Source organism: Poecilia reticulata, linkage group LG14, assembly GCF_000633615.1.
Source record: "Poecilia reticulata strain Guanapo linkage group LG14, Guppy_female_1.0+MT, whole genome shotgun sequence".
NCBI lineage: Eukaryota > Metazoa > Chordata > Actinopteri > Cyprinodontiformes > Poeciliidae > Poecilia > Poecilia reticulata.
This window is the reverse complement of record NC_024344.1, coordinates 15,107,515-15,124,210: the sequence shown is the minus strand read 5'-3', so window position 1 is coordinate 15,124,210 and position 16,696 is coordinate 15,107,515. Positions and strand designations below refer to the sequence as shown.

Sequence of the window (16,696 nt, the reverse complement as noted above, 5' to 3'; positions counted from 1 at the left end):
CACACACACACACACACACACACACACACACACACACACACACGCACACACACACACACACAGATGAGGCCGTTTCAGTCTATAAAAGTGATTGAGCTGCATTCATCACGGTTTGTGGAGCAAACCTCACTCGAATTTATGTTTCATTGGAAAAAAAAAGAAGCTGAACTTTAACTTGCTTTAAAGGTAAATATGTGTTTTATTAAGCTTTCATATGATGGATCAAATTAAAGAGAAAGTACAGAATGGTTCGTAGTTTTCACAAATAAAAATCTGAAATATTTACTTTCGTATTCAGACGTTTTGAGACTTGTCTCGAGAAGTGACATTAATAGCTTGTCATATTTTTCATATTTAAAAAAAAAAAACTAACACGAACACGCTATGAAACATGGTGGTGGCATCATGATGCTGTGGGGAAGAGTGGGGGCGTTTGGATGGAGTTAAATTCAGGAAGAAAACCTGCAAAAACTTGAAATTGGGATGGAAATTAAGGGAGCTTCCTCGAAGCATCTGTTTCAGAAAGATTTTATTGCTGTGCTGTTTGGAAACCTCATGAACAGATTCAATAAAGCTCTTAAATGCAGCTCAGAGTGCAGGAAATAAAGGCCAGAACTGCTGCTCCTGCTTAGAAATGTAATCTTTGCTCCTCGGTCATGTGACGGGATCTTACATTAAGGGGGAAAAAAACAGTTCATCTCCAACTTCTGCTGCAACCAGACGGAGTGAAGCAGAAGCCAATTAGTCGAAAGATGAAAAAGGTTTTGTATCTGCTGGCTGAAATAAGAAGTGACACTGCACCAGATTCTTCTGGGAGAGAAATGACTCCGATGGTGTCGAACCTGGACTGCAGCCAGTTCATCACAATAATGGACCGGCCCGTACCGAGCTCTAATCTCTGCAGCAACCTTCTTTTTTCCAGTCCTTTGTGCTTCAGGGCTCCTGTCAGCATAGAGGTGATCAGAGTGACAAAACTGTTTTCAAAGAACTTTAAGTCAAATTTGGAATAAAAGCCTAGTAAAAAAAGCAGGACCTTAAAGACAAAGAAGGTTTCAATTAAATTTATTTCATAGGTTAGTTTGTACTAAACAAATAAGTGTTTATCTTCATAAATCAGAAAATTACTAATAGAGGTAAAAATGCTGCTTTTCTAAAGTAATAAAAAAAATAAAGCAACTTGAACCCTGATAAATAAGACTGAACAGAAACCCAAATTACAAATCAAAAATCACCAAAGCCCAATGTGAGAAAATGGAAGCAGGAAGTGACATCATGGGGTCAGCAGGTCTCCATAGCAACCATTACAAACTGTCTGCAGACTTTTTTCTGTCCTACCATCACAAATGTAAACATGGAGTATGGAACCTCATGCTTTGGTTGGTTGGTTTTGTGTAAAATAAAAAAAGAAGATGATTTTCTGTAAATCTCAGTTTTAACCATAAAAAAATGGTTTGTGATGATGTGACATCAGCACAAACATCCCCGGCAACTTTGTTAGCGTCGATGACATCATGAAAAGTTTGAAACACCGTAAAGATGTTGGCGACGGTTTGAGAAGACTGACAGTGGGCTGAACATGATAAAGGAACCAAAACACACGCCCGAATCATCTGCTCACAAATTAACCTTCGTCATTCTCAGCTCAGCTTAAAGGTTGTTCTTTTATTTTTTGCAGATTTCTTTCTGTGTGATTATTCTGCTCAAAAAGTGGTCAGAAACCCGAAGGTGATGCTGTACACAAGGAATATCTCAATTAAAGAAATTTAATTATTTTAAAAAACGGTGACGTCTCTGAGAAATGATTTCTTCATGAACGTCTTCACAGCTGCAGCTGCTGAAATGCTTTGAGACTTTCGCTTATAGCGATGACTTGTAATAGGATGCGATGATTTAACTAGGTCATTTTGACTTTAGTCTGTGGTTGAGGTGTTGTCTCCTGTTACAACATGCTCTATTTTCAGCTGTTGTTGACCCATTATGTTAACCGACCTTCCCCCCCTCCTACACCCTCTGCCATAAGTTATTCTGACTCCAACCTTTCACTTAGCTCAATCTTATGCGTGATTTGACGATGTTTGAAAGGCAAACGGACAAAAGAGTCAGATTCAGGCTCAGTGTGATGGTATAAAGTGATGACCCAGAGGAGCAAGTCAAAACCAACTTAACTTGGAACGAGACATACATGCAGGGGGAGGAGGAGGTGCATTTGTCTGAGCCAGATCTCTGTTTCCAGGGGTGAAGTGATGAGAGGCGGAGTGCCCCCTGCACAAGCCTGTCCATCACAGGGCACAAGGCCCGAAATTGCTCAAAAAACTTGTTAAAAATGAGGAGAAAAAAAGCAAAAACGTCAATAAAAAGGACAAATAGTATCTTTTCTTGCACAGATTTGAAGCGTCTCTGTCTAGCAAAGATAAAATAGCCTTTTTTTGGAAGCTTTGTCTTGCATAAGTACAAAGATAAAGCAGCTGGTGTGCATCACTAGAACATTTCATTTGACGATCCACTCAAAGCTTTTATACAGAGAAAGACAGCAGTTGATAAATTTCTCAGAAACGTATCCGAAGATCGACTGAGCACATGTTCGCTCGTACCTCCGGGTATCACTGAAGCGACATAGTGCTTATTTATGAACGGGTATCCATCAGGCTATTTACCGAAACTTAAGATGGGGTTGCTCAACAAACGAGGTCGACAGGAGGGGCGTTACGGGAGGGAGGCATCCGAGGAGGAGCACAGGAAGGGAAATGTCTGGAAAGCAGAAAGAATTCCTGTGACCTGAGCGAGAAAAAGAGGAGTGTGCGAATCCACAGGAAAACAAGCTGCAGGGGGAAAGAAAGAGGAAATAAAAAGAGTGAGGAGGAGGAGGAGGAGGAGTGCGAGGATGGGAGTGGAGGTGGTAATGCGAGCCTTGTGTTTACAAAGTCCCCAGAAACCTGTGGGCTGCTGGGACAGGGTGTTCGAAAACACAGACCGATCATGATCAAAACATGAGGATTCAGGTGGATCTGTAAACACAAGGAGCCACCAAACATTATCAATGCTGGTTGTTTTTAAATGTAACAAAATGGATGCCATCATTAAAGTATGCAATACACTGTATTCATAATAATAATAATAATAATAATAATAATAATAATAATAATAATAATAATAATAATAATAATAAATGTCACATTTACAGCAAAATCCAAACTTATTATAGTCAAGTTTAAAGGATTAAAGGAGGGGGAATGGTATATATTATCATTGTCCCACAGCAGGTCTAAAAACATTTGACAAGTGTTCACAAATCTCACCTTGGGCAGAAAATATCAAGAATCATTTAAAAAATGAAACATTCAAAGTTTCCCCTGTTCTGTTTCTGCCATGATAAAACTACGTTTCCTGCTTGTTTTGTTTTGCTTTAAGTTATTCAAACTTGAATTTGAGTTGAATAAATTGATTTAAATGACACACTGTCTCCTATCCAGCAGAGTCTCCGTCTAGAAGCAGCCGAGCTTGTTGGAAGATCACGTTCGTTGTGATTGCTGATGTATCTCTGAACCAGTCTGAACTTGTTTGTGTTTTGTCTCGTTGCTCAATTATTTTTTATTTTTTTGCTGAGTCGCAATTGCAAAATGCATCAGAGTTGACTCAGAGTTTCAATGCTCCTCTTCCAGACTTTAATCAGCTCAGATACTCTGCAATCAATTTTCCCATTAGGACAGGCTGCTGTCAGGACGAAGGACGTCTGACTGGTGGTTTTTTTTCTCGTAAACATGCGTTTCACATATTTTCTGATAGGTTCCACTGAAAACCAGGTGTTCATTTCTGAAGGAGAAAAAAAAGGTATTCAGTCAAATAAGTGTCTTTGTGTGATTCTCTGCGTTGTGCTCCTCGTCCAAAGTGTTTCTCCCTGCAGAGAAACATGTTTCCTGTTATAACCCTGTTCGCTGAGCCAGCAGCACAGATTGTTTTGTTCTCCTCAAACCAACATGAGTATAACTTCCTGTTTCAGAGCATGTCTCAGAGAACAATGTTTTGCAGATATAATAATGAAAAAAATTAAGACTGGGTTGTTTTTAAGATGAGAAATCCTCTTCCCTCTGTGTGAGTGTGTTTGATCGTATTAACTTCCCCCTCAGTCTCTCAGCACCTCCTGCTCTGGGCTGTTTTCGTGGAAGTCTGGCTGGATCCAGTTCACACTGCTTCAGGACGTGACCTAAAGCAGAGAGTTGCTCTCTCCCCTCTCCTCCCTCTGGACAGATTAAGACGGAAGAATACGAGGCTGTGAAAAACCCTCAGACCGATAACTTTTGAACGAATTGCACTCATTAAAAGCAATTATTCTAGTGTCTGTTGCAGCTTTCTCTCGGTTTTTCTTTGGGCAGTTCGTCCTCCTGACCACGACAGTGCAGCAAACTTAAATTAGAGAGCAAGGTGAACAAAGTAAGGACAAGAGAAAAAGAGTAAGGGTTAAAACTGCAAAACAAAATCTTACAAAGTGTTTTTGGTTCAGGTTTTTGTGCAAATATTTTATAATATTGATGAAAAAATACTGGTTATATGTGAAATAATCTGCCAGTAGAACAAGACATTTTAGCTTTTAATATTTGAAAAATGTGATGTTCCACAAGCAGATTATTTCACTTATAACTATAACTTTTTAATCAATACCAAGGAATTATTGACTTAAGCTCCTTTGTCGTGATGAGCAGTTACTTGTATGTTAGTTTTGCCTTAATTCAGATGTATGCAGATATTTGCAGTAGAAATTAAACCAAACATATTTGGTTTTGTATTTTTGCAGTGTAAAAAGCATCTGACTGTGAGAGTCATAGTCGCCTTTAAGCTAATAAAACATGATCAGACATTGTGAAAGTGTAGAAACCCCCTGATGTTCTTCCCTTAAGAAAATCTTTAATGTATTTTATTTTGATTCGTGTGAAGTGGAAAGTAAATTAGACAGTTTTTAACATGTTTGATGAGCTTAACTAGACTGAAATGTTTGTCCAGTGTTTGTTCTCTAAATAGGATCGGCCAAATTTGACGGGTTTCATCAAAACAACATCAGATTTTAAGTCTTGTAACAGATTTTAAGTCTGGATTGGATTTGCAGTAAACTATGCTAACATAGATATTCATTGACCCAAACCATCCTACTGCAGCTCAGAGTCTGTTGTTGTCCGGCTGGAAGGTGGACAGAGACATGTCCAATCTGCCCAGTAGCTAATCAGTGTGGACTACAGCATAGTATTCGCTCAAGCAAAAGCAGTGAGTGAGACTTAGCCTTACAGCTCTACCAAATGACAAAACTTTGCTGAATTTCCCAGTTCAACATGTTTGTAGTCGGGACGCTTTGGCTGTTTTGTGTCCTTTATCCTTTTGAGACTCTGCTTGATGTGTGTGCGGTGGATGTAATAAACGATTGTGTGGGTGTGATTGAGGAGTTACACCACTACAAAAATCACAAAAACAGATAAGAGAGAAGAGAGAAGGAGGCTTGGACACTTTTTTTTTTCCTGTGTGTGGTAACTTCCCTGTTTTGTATTCTTGAGAAGTTTGGAGCGTGTGCAGAGCGCGACAGTCAAACAAAACGTGTATTTAAAAATACATGTTTTATTATGTGGAACACAAAAAAATAAATCAAATAAGCAGCGTAACACTTTGAGTTTCTAACATTTATTCCTTTGGCCTGACTCTGGAGGGCAGCATTCTCACTGTAATTAGAAAGTTAAAGTTTCACCTCATGTTTCAATCATTTTGGTCGATTTTTACGGCGCTTTCGGCTAATGAGCCAAGAAATTTGCTGATGCGTCCACGCTGACTCCTTTAATGAGTATCTGATGGCGCTGCTCAGCTATGGCTAACAGATCCAGTCAGATCATCGAAAAGAGACGAGCAGCTGCGCCCGCTCACCTGCCGGAAGAAAACCCAGCTATCAAATAACTGGCAAAGCTAAAAAAAAAAACAACAAAAAAAACAATGTAAAGAAACTTGTGATAGTTTGTTCTTAGAGCTCAGTTTAAAGCTCCTGCTCTCCTGGATCGCTGCATGTTTTTCTTCTGGTGTGTGTTTGAGTTATTGCTCTAGCCAAAGTGTTGAATCTAGCACTCTTCTTCTTTGTGTATCTTTCCCACGATGATGCTCACTTTCTTTCTTTTCAGCCCCCAGTGTGACTTTTTGTTCTGTGCTTATTTATGCAACTTTGTTGTGCGAGGAAAACTGAATGGGTGCATAGCCTGGAGGCCAAAGGTCAAAGGTGAGGGCCCCAGCAGGTACAACTCTTTCATACTTCAAGAAAAAAACACATATGCAACGGATGCATAAGATAAGTATGAAATAAGGTGAGCACTGAAAAAGACATTTGAACTGATCTGAAATGAGAAAGAGAAATTTTTTTTAAATGTAGGTAAATAAAATTCAGGGTTTTGTTTAGTTTGTTAGATACTATGAAAATGAAATAAAATATCTTGCAAATTTATATTCCTTGAACTTTTCACATTCTGTTGTGTTAAATTCTAAAACCTCAGTGGATTTTATTGGGATTTCATGTGGCAGGTCAGAACACCAACTGAGAAGGAAAATAATATGTGGTTTTCAAATCACTTGTGCTGTGTTCAGCACTCTTGACTCAGATACCCCTAAATAAAATGAGGTGCAACTAATTTCAGTATACTCAGACTTCGCAGTTTGATTCTTACCGTGTTTGAAAGTGCTTGTAGAAAAAGATAACATATTTGTTATTTACAACACTAAAAACTAAGTGTAAGTCGGGGCCTGTGAGTGATGCAGGTGCTTCACTTCAGACTGCGACATAAAGACATTCAGTGAAAAGGGATGGTATGTCTGTGATTTGGGGTTTTAGCTGAAGGACAAAGCCTTCTGCAAAGATGGATGGCTTGTAAAATATTCAAGTAGTGTGCGAGTGCAGCCTGTGCTATAAATAGAGTCAGCTCCACTATAAAACCTTGTGATCCAGCATTGCTGTCCACAGATACTGTATTTTTTATAATTAGTCAATGAAACAGATGGCGTTATTAGCAAAGTTTTTCATAAAATAATTCAAGATTGATTGACTTTAGTGAAAATGGTAGAAAATAGAGACACGTTGAAGCAACTGTCCTACACAACTGTCTGCAAATTGTTGCTTTCGGAGTATGAAAAATTGTGTGCATTGCATCGACTCGTGCGAAAATGCAACGGTGTGTTTGTTGACATCTGAGCTTTTCTGATCCAATATATTGCAACAGTTACTTGTCAATATTACTGTACTGAAAATATGAACTGTATTTGCAGCATAATATTGATAAGATTTATGTTTCAAATAACTTGAAAGCACAACTTTTGCTGTGTTGCAATGCCCTTCTGTTGCTGTATTGCGCCGCCTACTGGTTTTGTGCTGTTTTTAACGTCAAATATAAACATCTGCGGTTATGTACGCTGACTTGTGTCGAAAGTCCTGGGTCTATTGCCTTTTGAAAACTGAATAATTGTTATTAGCTTGTAAAAAGAAATAGTTAACTGCAAACATTCTATTCTATTCTATTCTATTCTATTCTATTCTATTCTATTCTATTCTATTCAGAAGTAAATCTACATATTTTGCGATTATATAACAAGCATTACAAGAAGTTTGAGGTACACGTTTTCCTCGAGTGAAGTCTATTTATACCAAAGGGTGCGTAACTACCCCACCTAGTGGATAAATTAAATCACTGAACTCATGGTAGTGTACTAATATTCAGCTGCCACCAGGGGGCGATGTAAAACAAAGTTGAATCAGATTCGAGAAACGGCAACTCTGGCTTTTACCAGGTTTGTAAGGCTTCAAAACTCTTACGCTGTAAATTAGATAAAACTGGGGCAACTTGTGGTTTCTTATGAAAAAGGTCATGTTTTATTTACAGTTCGTCCCTCCCAGAGAAAGTCTCTGTAGCGTTTGCGTCAGCCTGGAAATGCTAATTAACTAATTAGGACTATAAAACTAGCTAAATTGAGCGAAAAAGCTAGTTTTAAAGGGACAACTCGGTTGTAAATGGTTTCTGGTGGTTCCTTTTGGCTGTTTATAACATTTTTAAGTGACGACAAAAAGCCTGAAAAGACCAAGAAAGGAACTATTCTCTAATCCAGGGCAGAACCTTTCAAAGGCAGTTCTGGTTTTATGGGCGCAAACAGGCAGCTTACGTTTAAACTGGCTTGTGTTTTGCTAAAATTAATAACTAACAAAGCAAGGGCCCTGTAGTTTAAGAGTGTGTAATTTGACTGCAGTGTTTTAAGAGAAAAGCGGGTTTGCTTTATACTGGTAGTTTCGTCAAAAGGTGAAATAAGCACCGGCAAATGGCTATTTTAACATATTTGGCTCTCCAGTGACTTTTTCAGCACAGTAGAGGATTACATTAATTAAACACCTGTGTTTTTAAAGCTAGCGAGAGATTCCAGTGAGATTATAGCCGCTTGCAAAAAGTTGAAGCATGTTCAGTTTTTTTTTCTTTACTTTTAGATTACAATTATAACTTTGTTGGGTTTTCTAATAAAAAAACATTGTCAGTTTTGCAGGGTGGAGGCTCAGTTTCACCGTAAAGTTTCAATTAGATTAGGAACTGGGCTGTTCGACTTGAATGTGGACTTTATTGTCGTCATTGTGAAGTTTTTCTCAGTTAATTAGCAAATTAATTCAATTTATTAACACTTTTAAGGTGTGAATGAAACAGAAACTGCTTCACATAATTCATCTCTGATTCTTGAGTCAATATTAACATGTTACTAATCTCAGCATATTTTTTTTAAGAGACCCTTTATCTTTAATTTGATCAAACTTGTTCTCTTCTGCTGCACCATTTTAAATTCTCTTTTCCTATAGATAAGGCGTTAAATGAATTTTTTGCTGAGTTTTGCATTTGATCCTTTAGACCTGAGAAAAGAAATATGAGGAATGTGTCATCACTTGTTGCTACTGTATCTGATGCCTCATCCTGCCCTGAGGACACACAAAGAACCAGGTGTGTGGGGAGTCGGTGGAAAAGCCAAGAAAACAGCAGATTTGACTTCAAAGTGAGTATATATGTTTTTGATACATGCTCACTTTTTTTTTTTTTAGAAGTTTAGCTTTATCAAACTACTTTTCTTTGAAAGATTAATGGCCATTTTCAAAGTTTGCACATTAGAGCAGACCTTTCCCGTCACCAGAATTCAATGTCATGCATCCTTTCTTCTGTGCAACAGTTACTTTACCAGACTTCCTCTGGTTTTCTGGCCTTTGTGGTATTGTATCACCATATGTATTTGTGCGCTTCCAGACTAAATGGTCTGGTTTTAATGACTTTACAAGAATACCTCCCTGGAATCTCCATGACAAAACGTGCACTCTTCCGCAGTCCATGTCCGGAGGTTCTGCAGCACATTTCGGTCTTCACAAAATGGATCAAGTACTTTAGCTTTCCTCCCAACGGACATAAAATGGTCCATGCGACTAAAGACTGCTTCAGTTTCCAGAAGAACAAACCGCAAGAACAACACGGCCGGTTCTGCGTCTTTAAGACTTAACCGTCCAGGATTTCGTAGAGTGAATATGTTTGTTTTAACTTTTGGTCTCATGTGGCTTTCATATATTCTTAAGACTTTTAAGTTTTGTTTTTGTAGAAGTCCATTTGGTACGGTATAATGCTTTGCAAAAGTTTCTATACCGCTTTAACCTTCACCAACACGTACCAGAGGAAAAGAAAGTACAAACGTGTGATGCGCATTTGTATTCAGCTCTCTTTAATCTGATAAGTTGTCTTCAGAACAACTTATCAGTTATTCAGCCTCCAGCAGAGTCCAATCTGCAAAAGCTGAAAAAGACTTGACGCTGGAACATTGTCCAGCAGAATTAATGCCCTAAGCATAAGGCCGGAGGTGCAACAGAAGTGTTTTATTCATGTGCTACATTGACCCAGTCAAAGTCCAGACATGCATCCAGTTTTAAATGTGTTGCACGATTTGAAAATGTGAGGGACATGATACAGTCTGTCCAATCTAAGGAGTTTTCTAAAGAAGAATGTACGGACATTTCAGTCTCTGGATGTCCATAGGTTATAAAGACATGAATATTTTGCAAGTATCTTAGTTTTAGGGAGAGTAATCATGAAATGATCAGTTTGCTCTCGTTTGATGTGCAACAGATCTCAGGTCTGTGTGGTTGCTCTGGATTTTGTTTAATAGATTTGCTTCAGCGCTTCCTTCTTTTGAACAAACACAAAAGTTTGGATCTTTGTGCATTTTATTAAAATATTTGGGATGAATACACAACCCCCCCCCATCCCCTCTCTATCAACACACATGCCCTCAAACTTCCTCTTCATCCACCACTCCCCCTGTCTCTCCTGGGAGCCATGCAGAAGTCTGGTTAGGGGTCTCCAAATGCCAAAATGCAGGAAGTCACAGCTGTGCTCTTCCCCCTTTCAACATGTTTGAGGCTGAGAGCGTATGTTTTTGTCTATGTAGCAGCATCTGTGTGTGAATTTAGGTCAGGTTGCGTGTTTTCAGCCTGAGCACGCCGGTGTTTTTGGGTCTGAGTGGCTCTTCCATTCAGTTTATCTGGTTGGTATGACGTTACCTTCTTTCCCTACTTCTACAGAAGTTTCCAGTATAGTTAAAGTATGGCTTATGGGCCAAATAAACACTCTTCGTCTGAGCTGTGTGTTCATTTTTGGGGCTGATAGTGCAACAGAGTGTAATGTACTGCTTTGGAGACGCGCACACACAGGCCACCTATACTTAACATTCTTCAATAGTTTCTCACTCCTTCACGAAGAATAGAGATGTCTATGAACATATATATTAGATGTTGAAGAAAAAACATGGATGCTGTTTTAATTTACAGTCTTTTTATTTTCAGTATTTGGCTGATGTATCAGTCGTCCAAGTCTCTCAAAACACATTTAACTCCTACTGCAGTACATGCTTCTGTTTATTGAGCATAATCATAAACTTAGATATTTAATACAGAAAGTAAAAATACATTTTAAACACATCGACAACTCATGAAGGCCGTACATGCTAAGAAGTCAAAACATAGTTGGTTCTAAAGTTATGGTACCTTCCTCATGGCCTAAAAATGTTCTTCATTAACAAGGTGTCAGCATCTCATAATAGGTGAATCCAATAATATCTCCCAAGATATTTACAGCCTTAAACAATTGATTACAGAAGAATTTCCAAATTACTGAAGGTTCCAGGTAGCATTGTTCAGGCCAAACATCATCATGCTAAAACCCACTGCATCCATGTTCTCCCTGCCAGACATGTTTCTGAAGAGTTGTCCAAAAGCCAAGGAAAACTCTTGGAGAGCTTCAGGAAACCTGGTAATTCACTGGTGTAATTGATTCCTCTGGAATGCTGACTGCTTGACAGGCGAGTTGCCGCGCTGACATGAAGCCTCCGTCCGCCGTCTGGATGGGAGAGATTGACAAATAGCGTTTCTAATCATTAGCAGGTACTAATGATTAGAAACAATTAGAAATAATTTGAAACAATTAGATTATTATTAGATAATAATAATAATAATATTATTAGAAACAATGGTTACGTTCACACATCAAGCAAATGTGACCCAAATACATTTTCTTTTTGCCTACATGATACCTATATCTGACTTTTTTATGGCAGTATGTACGGCCCAATTCCGATCTTTTCACGCAGTAGAGAAATGATCTGTGCCACTTACACATGTGGTGCTAAATCGCACATCAGATTGTTTTCAAAGCGTCTGTAGTGTGAACAGTCATGTTGCATTTTATGCGACTTTCATGTTATTGATGCGAGACATGCGTCATGCTGCACCAGCAGGAGGCAGACACATTAAATCAGGACATAAACAATGGCTGAAATTTATAATTTGAACTTATGAAAGAAGTTTGTGTCACTCAAGCACATCAAAACACAATCCCACTACTTCTGGCTCTGACTACACGTCCAATTAAACCTCTCTACAGATGTTGCCGTCAGTGCTCCAGAAACGGCCATTAGTTAGTCATTAGGCCATGATTAGTTGTGCTTTATTTTTGTTAACTCCCTTCCTGATCTTGTGACAGTATTTCTGGCTCCCATTGGTGAATAAACTTTAAAAACAATCCATAATTCTTCTGTGCAGATTGCCGTAGGGTTGCAAACCGTTCACACAGAAGTCTCATTGTGGTCGGGTTTAATTGGTGGTATGAACCACAAAAAGTAAAAAAAATCAGAATTGAGGATCAAGACCTGCTGTGTGAACGTGGCCAAAGAGATTTAGGGCTTCATCACATATTTTCATTATCGCTTTCTCAGATAGAACCACCAGTATTATGCAGACATTTTTACAATTTTACCCATCTTAACTTACTTACCAATTAAGATATGATTCTCCCCCTAAACTGGCAGGCTGGTTTAGAGGCCCAGAGTTACTCTGGAGGAGCTGCAGAGCTCCACAACGTAGATGGAAAAATTTGTCAGAGTTACTAATCTTTAGGGAAGAGTATCAAGAAAAAAAACATCTGATGAAAGAAAGTCAACAAAAGTCCCGTTAAGTTTGTCACAAGCCTCGTAGGGCAGTGCCGGTGTGGAAGAAACTTTTCTTATCAGATGAGGGGGAGAGAAAAACACACTATGCCCACTGTGAAACACAGTGGTGTGGAGCTGGTCATGCTGTGGAGCTGGTTTCCTTCAGCAGGAACAGGGAAGCTAGTCAGAGCGGATGTGAAGGTGACCTGAGATAAACACAGGACGATCCTGGAGAAAAACGTCTGAACTTGAGACTCTTCCTTAAACATAGTGGTGAGACTTGAACAGACATCCCTCTACATCCAGTTTGACTGAGTTTGAGCTACTTTATAAAGAGGGATTGGGACATATTTCGGGCTCTAGATGTGGAAAGTTGATGAAATTTGTACCAAAAAGACTCTTTCCACTTTACAATTCCCCACAGCTTTATGACAAAATAGCTCTTTACAGTAAAACCAGAGTTTTTGCTTTAATAGGCACAGTGTAATGCCGTCTGCCTTTGTTTTGGTTACAGATAAAAATCACCCAGGAAAAACAGAGGTAGAAAGAAAGCGACTTGGGAGTCTGAGGTGATGTTGGAAAATGGCACAGATGCAAGCCTGAGTGTCTGTGTGTGAAAAACCAGACAAATCCAAAGTACGGAAAGGATAGTCTGTCCTCTAGCTTGACGTGTTGGACAAGATATGAGCAGAGATGTGGCTGGACAGAGATCCAGATTCTTTCTTCCTAAGTACTAAACCTTAGACGTGTCTACTAGAGTTTCCCTAGATGTGTTTAATCAGACCGCTTCTCCACTTTCCCTCCTCGGCGTGCTTGATCTTCGTCGGATGCCACCGGTCTGATGTGTGAAAGTGTGGACATATGGAGATGATCGCAGCGCCTGTTGCTGATGAGTTTCCTCTGGAATGCTGACTGCTTGACAGGCGAGTTGCCGCGCTGACATAAAGCCTCCGTCCGCCGTCTGGATGGGAGAGATTGACAAATACCGGCAGAGGGACAAGTAGGAGGAGGGGGACAGGAGAGACAGAAAGAGATAGGGGAAAGAGGGGGTGGTGGGAGGAAAAGAGGAGGAGAGATGAAGGGAAAAAATTACTTTACGCCACGGCTGGACTGCCCCCTTTTTTCCTCTCAACCTCTCAACTTTTTTCCTCCCTCCTTCCCTTCACCCTTCTCCTCCTCCTCCTCCTCTGTTTGCGTGTGTTTTAAATGATTTGGGGAGAAGAGGGGGACAAGCACTCTGAGCTCGGCCGACGGTGCAGGCAAGAGCGTCACACAGACGAACAGGAGCCTGAGGGGCTGCAGACTGGGACTGGAGAGGCATTCAGGGGGATTCTGGATCCTACACACAGAGCAGATAGGTGATTGACAGCCACACAGGAGGACAGATAAAGGAGTATTGACTCCCTGGAAAAACAAAAATAGCACGTTTCAACGTAGGGACTGTACAAAGAGCAAGGGCAAAGATATATTTATTTATCGGACTGCAGGAGAAACGTGTTTTCTTTCAAGCTTTCATGAGGGAAGCAGATAAAAGAACCGCATTTTGAATGAGAGAATCTTCATCCTCTTCTTGCGATGCTTTTAAGGAACTCTAAACTGAGTTACCCTGCGAACTGCTGACGTGACGGGATACGTTTACGGTCACTGATTGCTCCAGAAAAGACAATCTACGTTTTACCTCCTTTTCTTTATTCAAAAGGGCACCGGCCGAGGTGCCGGGCTGATCGACACTATGTTTCGCTCTTTAACAGCACCTTTGACCGCATGTCTTCTTGTCTTGTGCATCCTGGATGTATGGACTTCAGCCGGGCTGGCCGTTCAGCAGTCCCAGCGGCGGCAGCAGTCTCGCAGGTCCAGACAGATGTCCGCCCCGACGCCGTCTGGCAACCTGTCAGAAAGTGCCGAGAGCAAGGTGGAGCGCCTCGGCCAGGCGTTCAAGCAAAACGTCCGCGAGCTGCGGGAGAAAAGCGCCTGTTTGGACCTCGTCTTCTTGGTGGACGAGTCCTCCAGCGTAGGGTCCAACAACTTCCAGAGCGAGCTCAGGTTCATCCGCAAGATGTTGTCCGACTTCCCCGTGGCGCCGGAGAACACGCGGGTGGCACTGGTGACCTTCTCGTCCAAGACCCACGTGGTTACGAGGGTGGACCACATCTCGGCGCCCAAGTCCCACCAACACAAGTGCTCCCTGTTCAACCAGGAGATCCCCGCCATCAACTACAGAGGAGGAGGCACCTACACCAAAGGAGCCTTCCAAAGGGCAGCGGTAAGTCCCATCTTTAGGGGAAAATCCAGACAGTCGAGTTGCTTTCATTTGGAGAGCCACGTTCGCTCTCCTGAACGCATTCCCCTTTTGTGCCGTCTGTGTGTGTGTCTGTGCGTGCGTGCGTGCGTGTGTGTGTGTGTGTGTGGGGGGGGTGTGTGCGTGTGTGTGTGTGTGTCGGTCTGCAGCCTGACGTCTGTATGTGTATGTCTACACGTGTAAGGAATGACTGTGGTCTAGAAAGGTTGATGTTAATGAGACCCTGCATGGCTTTGCTGTTGCAGCTTCCTCTAAATTACACAGCAGCAGACGGCGAGGGGAAGCTGCTTGCTGGGTAATTGTTCAGGGCTTTCCAGAGATGAAAATACCTGAAAGAGCAAAAAGTAATGCATGTGTGAACAAAAACTGAATTTAGGAGAATAAATGACTAGAGACGGACTACTGTGCCTTGCAAAAAGTATTCCTATGTCTTGAAAGTTTTCGCATTTTATCAACGTGAGCCGGTTGAACATAGAAGAATTCATACTTGTGAAGTTGAGCAAAAATCTGTTTTTAAGATTATTTACAAATAAAAATCTTAAGCTTTTCCCTTCCCATAATTGACCTAATGACTTAATAGAAACTCAGTTCACTGCTATACAATGTGTGCCAGCTGTACACATTGTTACCTGTTCTGTTTTTGGAAAAATGTCTCGACCTCAGATTGGACGGCGCATCAGTGATATTAGTTTTCCTGCCATGAGCTACCTGGGTTGTTTAGGAACTAAATATGCTCCCTCCTGAGCTGTGGCTCTCTGCAGCTCCTCCAGAGTTACCACCGCTGCTTCTCTAATGCTTTGCTCTCCTTTTCCTGCCTTGCGGTTTAACTAAATGACCAGGTCTCGGTATGTTTGCAGTTGTACCAGATTATTTCTGTTTTTAGATCACGACTTGAACCAAGATCTGTCGGGATATATTTTTAAATCATATTTTAATTCTCCACCTTTTGTGTTGATCAATCAAATCTAAATGAAATACACTTAGGTTTATGGTTGTAATTTGGCTAAAGAAATGTGAAGGCAGTGGAAGTCGAGGATCAACTTCCAACTTCCCACCTTAGAGATGGGATGTTTTTAATTAATTTTTTCCAAATTACAGTATTTTTTGTTATATTATGTGGTGATGGTGTTGGTCTGTTGTATTTGGGGTGGTGATCTGAGTAGTCTCAAACTCTGGGCATCCAAACTGGACATATGGCACAACTCATCTGTCAACTCTCTGCTGTAAAAGCGGCGCTGGTGTTGTGTTGTACGGTGGCCACTCCTCTAAAAACACCACCTGGCTCACGCTTCTGATCTCCAAATTCCCCAGAAATTCATCTTTTGGTCGAGGTAAACAGTTTGCTTTCTAATAACTGGATGAAGGAAAAATCAGTGACGCATCAGGGAGTCCAAATCGTCTGAAATGTGAAACGGTTTTTACTTTTAGTGTGAGTAAGCTTTCTTTCAGCAGGTCCTTGTTCCGACTAATACCGCTGGATTAAATCCTCCAGTTAAGTACTGAAAGCTCGGCCCTCAGGGCAGGTTTACATCCTTACTCAGGTGCTGAGAAGCAGGCAGCTGGCTGTGTCCCAGCATCTCAACCTCAATGAGAAAAAAACCTTCTTGGTCAAGCTTGTGTTTCTTGTAATTTATTGGAAACACCTTATTGTTTTAAGCTATTTACAAACTCATCTATTAGTAGTCTGAATGTGCTCTAGGACTCTTTAGTTGTGTAGATTCAGGTTGAACAAGATAATAAAACAAAAAGTAATGATGCACTTTCCTTTGCATCTCTGAAATCAAAGCATCCGAGTCCTTTATTTCTTTTGTAGCACATTCAGTGTAAGGCTCAGGCTGACTAGCAGCAAAGCTGACAGTTTTTTAAAATGAAGATAAATGAGCCTGGCAGATTCAGACC

General features: G+C 40.6%; 1 protein-coding gene across 3 annotated transcripts in view; it reads left to right on the top strand.

The window, feature by feature from the left end:
• The first annotated feature begins 7,712 nt into the window (after positions 1 to 7,712).
• Positions 7,713 to 16,696, top strand: part of svep1 (sushi, von Willebrand factor type A, EGF and pentraxin domain containing 1) — a 98,024-nt gene continuing 89,040 nt past the window's right edge. For 2 of the 3 annotated variants that reach the window (XM_008427983.2, XM_008427982.2), the window contains exon 1: positions 13,690 to 14,761. In XM_008427983.2, the coding sequence (XP_008426205.1) occupies positions 14,231 to 14,761 (531 nt within the window). In that variant the 5' untranslated portion in view covers positions 13,690 to 14,230. Of the gene's footprint in view, positions 7,798 to 8,891; positions 9,034 to 13,689; positions 14,762 to 16,696 lie in introns of those variants that run through there. The other variant, XM_008427984.1, reaches the window with a different exon arrangement.